General features: G+C 49.2%; 1 protein-coding gene across 4 annotated transcripts in view; it reads right to left on the reverse strand.

The window, feature by feature from the left end:
• The window catches only part of mical2b (microtubule associated monooxygenase, calponin and LIM domain containing 2b), a 34,376-nt gene that overhangs the window by 2,791 nt on the left and 18,957 nt on the right, over positions 1-12,628 (reverse strand). Inside the window, exons 16-30 of one of the 4 annotated variants that reach the window (XM_067235595.1) lie at positions 12,621-12,628; positions 11,734-11,856; positions 11,359-11,592; positions 10,606-10,710; positions 9,587-9,904; positions 9,358-9,450; positions 9,073-9,165; positions 8,191-8,380; positions 7,878-7,951; positions 7,640-7,691; positions 4,146-4,257; positions 3,910-3,971; positions 3,122-3,175; positions 1,151-1,257; positions 195-924 (exon numbers count right to left, since the gene is read on the reverse strand). The exon at positions 12,621-12,628 is cut by the window's right edge and continues 130 nt beyond it. In XM_067235595.1, the coding sequence (XP_067091696.1) occupies positions 195-924; positions 1,151-1,257; positions 3,122-3,175; positions 3,910-3,971; positions 4,146-4,257; positions 7,640-7,691; positions 7,878-7,951; positions 8,191-8,380; positions 9,073-9,165; positions 9,358-9,450; positions 9,587-9,904; positions 10,606-10,710; positions 11,359-11,592; positions 11,734-11,856; positions 12,621-12,628 (2,355 nt within the window). Of the gene's footprint in view, positions 1-194; positions 925-1,150; positions 1,258-3,121; positions 3,176-3,909; positions 3,972-4,145; positions 4,258-5,532; positions 5,870-7,639; positions 7,692-7,877; positions 7,952-8,190; positions 8,381-9,072; positions 9,166-9,357; positions 9,451-9,586; positions 9,905-10,605; positions 10,711-11,358; positions 11,593-11,733; positions 11,857-12,620 lie in introns of those variants that run through there. The other 3 variants (XM_067235597.1, XM_067235598.1, XM_067235596.1) reach the window with 3 other exon arrangements.

Genomic DNA, 12,628 nt, shown 5'->3' on the forward strand with positions numbered 1-12,628 from the left:
GACACAAGGAAAACTAGGTCTGATGGGGTCGGATGACTCCCCGGATACCCCAAAATAGCTACTTTCCACCTATAAAATGGGTTTAAATCATGTAATAAATCTCCTACTCGTTACCCTTATTAGACCGTATATAATTAACTATCCACACTTGATGTTGGATGCACAAATCACACACAGCAACAATGTTCCCTGACCTTTGTTCCGGATGTTGGACAGGATGGTGCGGATGTGCTGTCCCTCCCCCGCCTCTCCCCCTCTCCCCTCCCTCTTCTTCAGACGCAGCGAGGAGAAGAAGTTCACCCTCCTGGGGGGCAGGGAGGCCATGTCGTCCGTGAAAGCTTCGCCCCCTGGCTGTCCTCGGCCCAGGGACACCTGCTCCAGCAGGGTGGTGAGGTCGCCCCCTGTTGGCCTCCGCTGCTCGCGCATCCTCTCCTCCTGCCCTGGAGGCCCGGACCCAAACATGGAGCTGTAGTTGAAGGCTCCTTCCGACAGGGGCCTCTGTCTGCGGGGGCCCGGTGACCGCCTGGTGACTGCCGTGGTTGAAGCGGACGCAGACATTCCCAGGGACTTCCTGAGGGCATTAGCCAGCTGCTGGAAGGCCGTCGGCAGAGGTCCCTGGCTGGGGTCTGGGTGGGTTGGCGCTGGGCTTAGCTCAGGGTCTGGGTCTGGCCCTGGCTGGGGCGGCTGGCTCTGGGACACTGGGTTACTGGTTGTCTGTTCACCCAGTGCCCCTGGTAACCCTGAGGGCTCCTCCAGAGTGCCCAGGTTCCAGTCTAGAAGCTTCTCTTTCTCAGACACAGAAATGATCAGTTTCTTCTTGGGGCTGGACGAGCCTGTGATGTCCTTTCCGGGAACCGGACACTCCTCTGAGCCTGGCAAAGCATTCTGGGTAGTAGGAGGCCTTTCAGCAGCATTGTGGGAAATCTGAACAAAACAGAACAACTATGTTAAACTAAGATATAATTACAGAAGCCTGTTTTTTTTTGCAGGTTTCAGATTGTTTGGTCAAATGATATGGGAACTCAAACAATTCAACACATTTCCATAATTTAATCAGGTGTGTTAGCATGTTTTACAGGAAAGATAACCTCCTTGTACAGTATATGTAAGAGTGTTAGGGTATATTTAAGAGTGTGTTAGCATGTTTTACAGGAAGGACGACCTCCTCGTAGTCAGAGTCCGCCTCTGGGATGGGGGTGGACTCCTTGTCTGAAGCTCTTCCCTTCTGGAAAGTTCTGACCAGGATGAGAGGCAGGGCTGCAGGAGGAGGTCACACACACACACGCAGACACACACACACACGCAGACACACACACGGACCACATAACATTTCATACACACACATATGTATGTCATAATAACCATTGTGCTTTATATAGGTTGAGGCCCATCACGCATCACTGACTGAGTAGCGTGGGAAAGCAGAGAGTCGTTTAGGAACCCTTGCTGTGGAAAATGACTATGGTTGGACTACAGTGAAAAGAAAGACACACTCACTCATACACAAGCACACACACACTCGTGTTGAGAATTACAGACCAAAATCACGAGATTCTTTCTGAGAGTAAACATCACCGCCTAGTGACAGAGCAGTGATACTGCTAAATCTTGCTCAGAGACTTGTTGCTCTTGTGGTTAGTGGTAACTGATTAAAAAAAATTGTACTCGCTGTGATATATTGTTTTTATTATTGTTGCCATGCAAAATGACGTTGTGTCCTTGGGCAAGGCACTTCACCCTACTTGCCTCGGGGGAATGTCCCTGTACTTACTGTATGTCGCTCTGGATAAGAGCGAATGATTAAATGTAAATGATACCCACATCCTACATTTCTGTCGCATCAACTTCTTGACTGCTATACTTTACAAAGAACTTGGGTTTACGAAACACTTTAAGGCATGAACGGAAAGTATTAGATATTCTGATTAGAGGGATAGTACTTATTCATTTATTTGATCAGCCAGGCTGTGGCCCAGGAGCTTCTCTATGGAGACCCCTCTCTCCTCCAGGTCTCTCTGCTTCTCCCCCACCTTATACTCATTCATTGATTTTATCAGCCAGGCTGTGGAGTCGTACACAATACGAGTCCAAAGATGAGTGATGAATTCAGCAGGCCGGTGATTAGTCCAGTTTAGCAGGGTGTTATAAATAGATAACTCCGAGAGAGCCTAAGTGCTTGTCTCACAATGGGATTGTCAGTCACAATCACACATTGGCTGACATTCTCAAACACACATACATACACCAGCTGGGCTTCATACATACATACATACATACATAAATACACATGTAATGATTGCCAGAACTAAAGGGGACAGGAAGCTATGCTTTCCCTCTTTTTTCTTGTCAGGGCAAGAGCTGAATGTAGTTGCTAAAGCAAAATACCTGGGCCACATCATCAGGGATGATTTTTGGGATGATGAAGACATACAGCGCCAATGCTGTAAATGATATGGACAAGAAAATATGCTGGCACGCAAATTTCATATGTGTAATGACGAAGTTAAAACATCTCTTTTTAGAGCATATTGTACTCCACTGTATACAGCTCACCTATGGTGCAGCTACAGTAAAGCAAAGATACATAAGATAAAAGTGGCATACAATGATGCACTTTGAATTCTGTTGAAGGGTCCAAGATGGACCAGTGCTTGCCATTTGTTTGTGACGAATGATGTTCCCACTTTCCATGCTGTACTGAGGAATTTAGATTTATGTGCCGATTAACAGTCAAAGAATACAATTTTAACTGCCTTAACCAACCCTGCACTTAGTGATACCAGATATACCTCCCAACTTTGGAAACACTGGAAAATGCATCTATACTTGTTTTAATTATTGTGCATATGTATGAGCTATATGTATGTTGGTATGTATGTATGTTTGGTATGTTCCCTTTATGTAATATGTGGTAGTCAGTATGTCTGTATGTATTTATGTTTGTGTGTTTGTGTGTACCCCTCTTGTAATATGTTATGTGTACTTTTCTATCTGGACCTTGCGTCTGCAAAATAAAGTTATATACATACATACATACATACAGTCACACACACACACACACACACACACACACACACACACACACACACACACACACACACACACACACACACACACTCACTTGCACGGATCCTTCTCTTCCATCGACTGCTCCTGTCTGCAGACTTAGAGACATCTAGAAGGCAGGGACAGGGTGAGGGGCAGCAGGATGACAATTACGGACAGCAGGATTTAAGCACTGATCACACATAAGGGTTGTATATCTGTTTAACACACATACAACTGCGCATATTAGGAGATCAGTGGGGACTGTTCATAGATATAGTACTTTTTATTCCATCCACGAGGGGACAGCACTCTTCAAACATTAGAGTAGAGATGAAGGCAAGGCAGAGCAGGGGAGAGGAGTGGGGCAGTACAGGACAGGAGGCGAGGCAAAGTACAGTAGAGGAGGTGAGGCGAGGCGAGGCACAGTACAGGAGAGGAGGTGAGGCACAGTACAGGAGAGGAGGCGAGGCACAGTACAGGAGAGGAGGCGAGGCACAGTACAGGAGAGGAGAGAGGCACAGTACAGTAGAGGAGGCCAGGCGAGGCGAGGCACAGTACAGGAGAGGAGAGGGGGCGAGGCCCAGTACAGTGGAGGAGCTGTTTGTGGTTAGGAGGGTTTGTGATGTCTGGTACGTCCTGTGTGATTTGACTGGAGAAAGTTGTATTCCGTCCAACAACTCGGAGCTCAGCTTCGAAGATAAACAGCCAGATAGGGTGGACAAGTTTGCTCCACACATATCTCTTTCTCTCACACGCACGCGCACGCGCACACGCGCACGCGCACGCGCACACGCGCACACACGCACACACGCACACACGCACACACGCACACACGCACACACACACACACTATATTCTCACCTTTCTGATCCTGTGCTTTCACTTTCATGTCAACAGAGTTTTCATTCTTTCTTGAGTCAGCTCTGAAAAGTGTAATAGAATTGCAGCAATTATTAGTGGTGTGTGTGTGTGTCTGCTCATGCAGGGGTGTGTAGCTAGTTGTATGTGTGTGTGCATATGCTTGTGAGTGTGTTTGTGCGTGTGCGTGTGCGTGTGTGTATGTATGCGTATGCATGTGTGTGTGGGCGTTTACGTACCCTGTGAGGCCATCAGCTATTTCCAGAGTCTCCTCCACCACATGTGGAACCAGGCCCTTCCTCGGGGTCCCAACTCCCCGTCCTGGCTGGGCTCGGGCCCTGGCCTGCCCCCCTGGAAACAACACTCACATTACCCCCTGGGAGTCCACACACGCACACACGTTTGGGGGGCGTTTGGAATATGTCTGTATGCATGATGGTACATTCCGCCCTACTCTGAACTTGTAAGATGCGTCAGAAATCGAAAATTGGATCGAAAACGTCTGCTGAGCTGTGATCTCTGTTCATGTTGTGTACCTGTACCTGTGCCTGTGCCTGTGCCTGTGCCTGTACCTGTACCTGTCCCTGTCCCTGTCCCTGTCCCTGTCCCTGTACCTGTCCCTAGCTACAGTTGTCATACTATCACATGGTTTTCTCATGGGTCACATGCTGGCACAGTCAGTTTTCAGTCAGTAAAACTTCCCTGGGGTACACACACATACACAGTTTCATACAGAGACTTCTACCGTGCCATTGGGTGACAGGCACCACGGGTATACATGGTTATTATTATTATTGAGGAATAACATAGCTTAGTCCATTAATCAACATAACTATGGGCATTTTGAACCCTAATGTCTCCACTTAAATGGGTGAGTGCCCTTAATTAAACAATATAAATGTCAGTCATATATAGAGACATTGACACCTGTTGGCAATGACACCTTTGTTTTTTAAACCATCTCTGTAAACTAGGAGTTACTTGACGATTCAGTCCCATGAATATGAACATGCCAACACGCCACGTGTGATGCTAACGGGGGGCTGACTGACCCGAGTGTTCCAATGCACTGACTGAAGGACAACACAGACCAGAGAGGACAGGTCCGAGAAACGGGGGAGCAGAAGGAGGAAGAGAGAGAGAGAGAGGGAGAGGGAGGGAGGAAGAGGATCCCAGAAGGACTGCAGAAAGACAACAGGGCTGAGATGGAGCAAAACGCGACAGCAGTAAGGGTTGAGATGCTGCGTCGGGTCCGCAGGTGTCGTTACCGTGTTTAGTGATGAAGTGGAGGGCCCATCCCGCTGTGAGTCTGCTCAGCGTGGACGGCGGTTAGGCTCGTGATGGGTTAAACTGGGGAGGTTCCCGTGAAGGTGATTTGGTGCCTGGGAGGTTTTTACAAAGCCGCTGAGGCCCTTAGGAGGTTAAATGTGAAAACTGTGAGAGTTGTGTCTGATGCCGTGATCGTCGTGGATCGACCCTGACGCAGCTCGTGTCTAAGATCTAAGATCTCTCGACTGGCAAATTTGTCAAATTTGTAAATTTATTTTTCTTTCTTGTTTTTTTAAAAAGGAGGAGGAAGCCGGTTTATTTATGTAATCAAATCAATTTATTTATACTTACAGCTTTAAATAGCATATATTAAGCAACAGTTTATTTCACTGCATGTGGGAGAGAGAAAAAAAAACACGTGTTCTGCAGGCGAAAGGATCACAGACAACAACTTGAAATGGACATAAAAAAGTGGATTTGTGCGAACAAAGAGGGAATTCCTCCTGCACGTAGACTGGGAGGGGTGGAGGTGCGGGCAGAGAGAGAGAGGATGGCAGAGGCCGGGGTGGTGGTGAGGGGGAATGAGGCCGGTGGAAGGGGGGGGGGGAGGATGGAGGAGGAAGAGGGGGCGACTAGGACGAGCAAGAGAGTGCTCTGGAGAGGCTGTGAGGGGCCCCAGCCGGCTGGTCTCTGTCTGCAACACAGAAACCACAGAGAGAGACGACAGACGGACAGAGACAGAGAGACGGGGAGGGATGGCCGTTACTTGCGGGCTGATCACGACGACGCGGGGGCTGCAAGACGCATGCACGGACACTGGGGGGCAGGCTAGCCTGGTGCAGCGCAGCAAGGCCGGTAGTTAGTGGGTGAGGAGGGGGGCGAGGTGAGAGGGGGCGCCCGGAGGCGCACGGTGGAACGACTACGCTACTGAGCAGGTCGGTGTGCGTGTGCAACCAGGACACGCTCGCACCTGGTTGGTTAATAGGGGTTAAGGAGCTACGGAGGCAGCCAATGTCAAGAAATGCAGCTGATCACATGACCCAAGCAGCAAACTAATCACCTTGCGGCCTTCACTGCTCAGCCAATCAGAGGGTACAGCGTTGGAAATAGACTACAATGTAAAGATGTAAAGAACACAAATGAAATAGTAGGAGGGATGGAAAATGAAGAAAAGTGTCTGGGAAACACAACACAGTAAAGTTCTCATGTTGCAGCTGTTTAGTCTTTAGATGACAACAAGTTTGAAGTGAACTTTGAACTGAATTCTGAGTAATACTGACAGTCATAGTGCATTAACAACAGTCAACAATGTCAATCCAAGCCCAGGTACACAGGTTGATCTTGTAGATTGTATCTGTTTTGTAAGCATTCACAGCACAGAATATGTGCATTAGTCAAGTTCCTACAAATGTTCTTTCTTTGGCAGATTTTGGTCGGCCATGTTTCCCCCCCCAAACATAACGTAAATATATCAGCAAATGACAACATTTAGTAAACAAATCTTTTTTTTTTTTTAAAGAAAAGCAAACTGAACTAAATCTTCACTTTTACATTAGAAAACAACCTCTTGAAAAGAACTGAGAAAAAAAATACTGTTTGGCTTTTCAAATCTCTCTAGTGCAATGAATTCAGACAGACTAGCAGGCTAGCCCATGGGTTTCAGTACAGATCAGTTAACGAGCAAGCAGTTTATAGCTAACATACTGTAGCAACACGGTTCGTTTTTCATTCTCCACACAACACAGGCACACCAGGCAGTGCATACTCCTGCAATCCCTCCAGGTCCAGTAAAGTGCTTTTAGTCAATCCTTAGCTGCTCGTCAGCTAATCATCATAATTATCCTTCAAAAGGTCAATTTCAGAGGAGAGGAACAATTCTCTCATATTTTCAAGTACTCTCTAGATAAGTGCAATCAGGAAGCATTTTTGCACTTCTTGGAACATGCAGAGGGCTAAATGACACGGAATGATTGAAATTGCAGTCATATTTTGAGTCTGTATCAAGATATGTAGAGTACCAGACAAAGTACAGACTAGATTTACGTTTTAGAAGTAAGTGCTTGAGCTACAGTACAACTGCATTTAGTTGGCCAAGCCCCAGGCTTTCCCTCACCAGGACCCCAGCTAAGGATCCCTCTTTCGGGCCATCCCCCTCCAGGCGAGACTGAGGCCTCAGTGCCCTAGCAGAAGTCCTGGGGCTAGGGCTGGGCCCAGGCCTGGCTGTGGGGCGGGGCCTCCAAGTAGATCTGGGCCAGAACCTCAAGCAGCATGCAGAGCAGAGGCAGGCCCAGGCTGAGGAGCTCGTACAGGAAGAGGAAGTCCTCCCAGCGGCTCCACACGCCAAGCCCCGCCTCCCCGACCGCCCCGGCCGCCCAGCTCGTCAGGCGGCCGGGGGTCCCACACACCGCCCGCCCCGCCGCCAGCGGCCAGCGCAGGCCGCACCTGAGGAAGGAAGTCAGGGTACCTGTGGACTGGTCTGTCTCGTCGCCCGAGGTCGTCACACGCCCCTGGTCATCCTGAGGGACACAGGAGGGATGAGAGATGCCTGAATGTTTGGGGGGGGGGGGGGGGGGGGGGAGTTCCTGCTGATTCGTGTGTGTGTGTGTGTGTGTGTGTATGTTTAGTAGTGAGAGATTGAAGACATGCATGTAGTTGTGCGTTTCATGCATGTGTATCTGTGTCCGTCTTGACAGTAGACTTACCGCTCTCTTCCGGAAATTGACCTGAGCAGTGCTGGGTCTACGCTGGGAATAGTGCATCTTGCAGTAGAACTTCCCTGGGGTACACACACACACACACTGTGTTTAAAACTAGATTCTGATGGGTAGCATTATGAATGAATTGATAAATGAATGACAGACTACAGCAACTGGGTGAGTGAGTGAATTAAGGATTGTGACTGACGTGAGGTGAAGTGAGGAAATTATGTCCAGAATGAATGAATTAATGACTGTATAAGTAACTGGATGAGTGAGTGTATAAGTGAGTGGATGAGAGACTGGATGCCAGGCCTACCCTGCTGGGAGTCGAAGGCGTGCCCCCCCAGGCGCAGCGTGCAGCTGCACACGTCACAGCGGAAGCACTCCCGGTGGAAGAAGAGCCCCTCTGCGCCCAGGCGCTCCATCACGTACACACGCTTCCTGCAGAAGTGACACGTGTCGCTGCCGCCCAGGGTCTGGGGGAACTCCCCTCGCCGGCCCACACACTGCAGGGGAGACACCAGGCCACAGTCAGGGGCTTCAACAGAGGCGGGGGGTAGGGGGCATAAGAAGGGGGTACTGCTAGGGGTAGGGGGCTTGGGAAAGGGGTTTGAGGCAGGGGATATGGGCTAGGGGGCAGGGTTAGGATGAAGGGAACAGGGTGAAGGGCTGGGGTTAGAGGGCCGGGTTAGGGGGTAGAGGGTGCAGGGTTAGGGTGAAGGGGTCAGAGTTAGGGGCAGGGTTAGGGGGCAGGGTCAGAGGTCAGAATTAGGGGGCAGGGTTAGGAGGCAGTATGGAGATTGTGAGTATAAAAATGTCAAACTCCCCATCACAGACCATCCAACATCAACCCACAGCTGGGTTGAAAACCAATTATAGATTATTTATTGATTTACTAATATTTAGTATTATGTCTCCATGGTGATGGGGTCACAGGCAGCCATAGGTGTAACTGACAGAACCTTCCTGGTACCAGAACCAACAGAAGCTTCTTGGTAGCAGAACCAACAGAACCTTCCTGGTAGCAGACCCAGACAGAACCTTCCTGGTACCAGAACCAACAGAAGCTTCCTGGTAGCAGACCCAGACAGACCCAGAACCTCTCTGCAGACCCAGACACTTACCACCTACATACCCAACCCCAACCACCCCCGGTCACACACACACACAGAGCCAGGTCCGAGCTAACCCTGCTTACCGGCGAGGAGTTGGGTCTGTGGTCTGTCTCATACAGGATAGCCAGAGTCTCAGCCTTGGCCCCTATTACTGATGACACTCTCCCCACTGTCCGCTACACACACCACAGGCAGAAGATGGAGGGTGAAAGAGAAACAGAGGTGTAGACAAGGACAGACAAAAGGGACGAGGGAAAGAATTGAAAGGAAAAAAGCTCCATAACAATATATCTCAATCTATTTTGGAAAAGGGCATTTAGACCAGGAATGACTGACAGCTCGTCCATGTTGAGGTGGTGGACTGGTACCTGTTTGTTGGACTGAACTGCTACAGCTGGGCAACTCTCAGAGCGAACTATCGTCTTTCCAATCATTTTACTGGAGGCCGCGTTCCCACTGCGCTATAAAACCCAACAATGCAAGAATCACAACCAATCCTGGACAATGCAGCTATAACTGTGCTACACACCTCTGAACTATCCATCTAGAAGCTTCCATGGCATGCGAGTCAAGTAGGTTCTGCTGCTCCCACAGTACCTTCTCAAGAGCCACGTCCTCAACGACCTTACGGACCTCGGCCCCGACCTTGTCCGTCACCTTCTCTTTGACCTTGATATGGACTTCGTCCTTGACACTCTGCTCGTGACCCCTCTCTTTTAACTTCTGGCCCTTTTCTGGGCCCTGAAGAGAGCGAGGCAAGAGGGAGGGGGAGGAAGAGGAGGAGGAGGGGGTGAAGCCACAGACAGCAGCAGGTTCTGGGACCGGATGGACCACGGGGCTTTTAGGAACGGAGGGGGGAGGAGGAGAAGAGGAGGGGGAGAAGTCCGTGTGCAGAGGGAAAGTGGAGTGGACAGTCTGCAGATGAGAAGGTGTCACACACACAGAGAGAGAGAGAGAGAGAGAGAGAGAGAGAGAGAGAGAGAGAGAGAGAGAGAGAGAGAGAGAGAGAGAGAGAGAGAGAGAGAGAGAGAGAGAGAGAGAGAGAGAGAGAGAGAGAGAGAGAGAGAGAGAGAGAGAGAGAGTAGAAACAATGATATGGACATGATGGACATGATGATCCCTATTCTAGTCTTCACCAAACCATGCAATCTAGAGCGAGAGATGCAGAGAGAGAGGGAGGGGGCGGGGGGAGGAAAAGAAAAAAGAGGATTCAAGGCGTGTCAAGGAAAGAGGTCACGAGAGAGGGAGAAAGAGAAGGAGAAAAAGGAAACAAAGGGATTTGCGGAACTTGCGACAAAGTAAATAGAAGTCTAATTAGTTTGCCCTTTGAGAGGAAGTCTCGTCTAAACAAACAGAATTTTCCAGTAGTGATTAGAGCTGACCTCGAGTGGCAGTACATGGCTGGACCAAATAGCCCCAACTGCTGTTGTCAGTTTGTTTTCAAATTTGACGCATGCACTGCTCTAAAAAAGGACCAGACTAATGTTATCACTAGCAAGGCAAAGCAAGAGTAATGATAACACACCTGTTAGAACCTAGACATGTGTGCACATGTAAGAGTATAGGATAGACAGGCAGACACAGACAGGCAGACAGGCAAACAGGCAGAACTCAACCTTCAGATGAGGGATACTGGAATCAGGAAACATGGAGGACAGCAGAACAGCTCTCTCGCTGATGCTCTTTCTGCAGAACTCCCTAGCGGAGCCTCTGTCCTTCCTCTGAACACCCACACAGAGACGACAGGAGGAGGCGAGAAACAGAAAGACCAATGCAGCAGGGCATGAACACGGTGGAATGACTCATTTAGATCCTTCTAGTCAATTTCAAAACAGGATGCACACATTCATCCATACTTGGGATGTTGTTTTGAGGACAGCATTACTGCGCAGACAAATACACTGAATTAACAGGGCGATACTGAGAAATATTGTGTTGTAATCCAATGACGGTAATCCACATTTAAACTGAATGATAATCTGTCACTAGAACAATGGAGCCCTTCTCAGGTTCTTGTTGTTGTTTGTTATGGAAGGTTAAGGCCAGCCTAGGTAACGCAAGGCTTAGACTCCAGTACTGAGATGTGGCTGGATTAAATGGGCTGTCTGCTCTGTGTATGTGTGTGCGCTTGTGTGTGTGTGTATGTATGTGTGTGTATTGTGATCTGAGCCGTATGAGGCGGTCTGCTGTATTGTGGGTGTCAGACTCTGTCTTTTGACTTGGTGAAGTGGCTATCCTACTGTACGCCCCTAGTCACAACCTCTGACACACGGGTGTGAACTACCACAAAGCAGTTAGACAACAAGGTGTCTTCAGTATACAGGCAGACAAACACACAGACAGAGACAGACAGACAGACACCAGTTCACCTGGGTAATGTTGTCTCCTGGCGTTTGAGCCCCAGATTCAGACACCCTCCTTAAACGGAGATGGCTGGGAGAGGTGTATTCTGGGTAATCGGCGTCACCAGGACACTCTGGGCTCTCTGAGAACGGTGACACAGAGCGGAGGGGGACAAGCTCAAGGGGAGGGGTCTTGGGAGTGTACTGTAGACTGATTGGCCGAACTGTAGGATCCTCCAATAGGCGTAAATAGATAGACGGCTGGAAGCAGGAAGGAAGAAGCAGGAAGCAGAAAGATAAAAGTTGACGATGAAGCCTCTAAGGACAGAAACGCATTTTGTTCCCCTAGCACCCCCTTTTGTGCTAGCTCCTCCTCCAGAGAAGCTGACCAATCAACACTACCTGCCACTTAGGCTGAGGGGGCGGGGCCGGGGGAGGGGGCGTGTCCTTTGGCTTGGCGAAGCGAGGGTTCTCAACCTTGTCTGGTGAGGGCGGGGTCGCAGGGTCCAGGGGGTCGAACTCAGACTGACCAATCAGAGGACAGGTCAAAGGTGACAGAGACAAGAGCGAGAGAACAGAGAACAGAAAGACAGGCTAAGTAAGGCATCAGAGGACTTGAGCGAAAAAGATTAGGAAGGTCTACTTTAGACCATAGGAAGCAGTTAAAAGACGAAAAGACAGGCAAGATGAGCTTGATCTGAACATTCATGCTGTAACAGTGTTGGAGAGTGGTGGAGAGGAGGAGGATTTGTGACATGCCAAGGTCTTAACAACACAAAGACCTGCATTCACACAGGATTTTAGAGGAGTCTGCCAGCCTGCCGGCATCCATCTAACACCCAACATGGTTAACAGTCTCTTTTCCAGTCTCTTTCTATAAGAGCTGTGTGGAGAAAGACACTCCACCACCACATTTCCTCCCGGCTGTCTCCATGGCAGCACACACCGAGTTACGGAACTTAGCTCCACTGAATGTCGCTTTGGATAAAGACGTCTCCTAAATAAAATACTTTATTATTATTAAAGCTGGACAGAGAGCACTTAAGTCGTAGTCTGTTTCAGACCTGACGATAATAAACTGGTGTGTGTGTATCTACACAGCAGAGTGTGTGCACTGTGCACGCAGGATCCCTGGCAGATGCATCACAGTGGTAGAAAACAGGACAGCAGGTCAAGAGGTTGCAGGTTCAAAACCCCCCCGTTTTTCGCCTCAGATAAAAGGGAATTCCTGCTTCATGAATCCCTTCCTGGACCTTCCTGGGTGGAGCTCTGTCTCTGTGCTGACTCGCCTTGCTGC

The sequence above is a fragment of the Osmerus mordax genome, chromosome 4, assembly GCF_038355195.1.
Source record: "Osmerus mordax isolate fOsmMor3 chromosome 4, fOsmMor3.pri, whole genome shotgun sequence".
NCBI classification, from domain to species: domain Eukaryota; kingdom Metazoa; phylum Chordata; class Actinopteri; order Osmeriformes; family Osmeridae; genus Osmerus; species Osmerus mordax.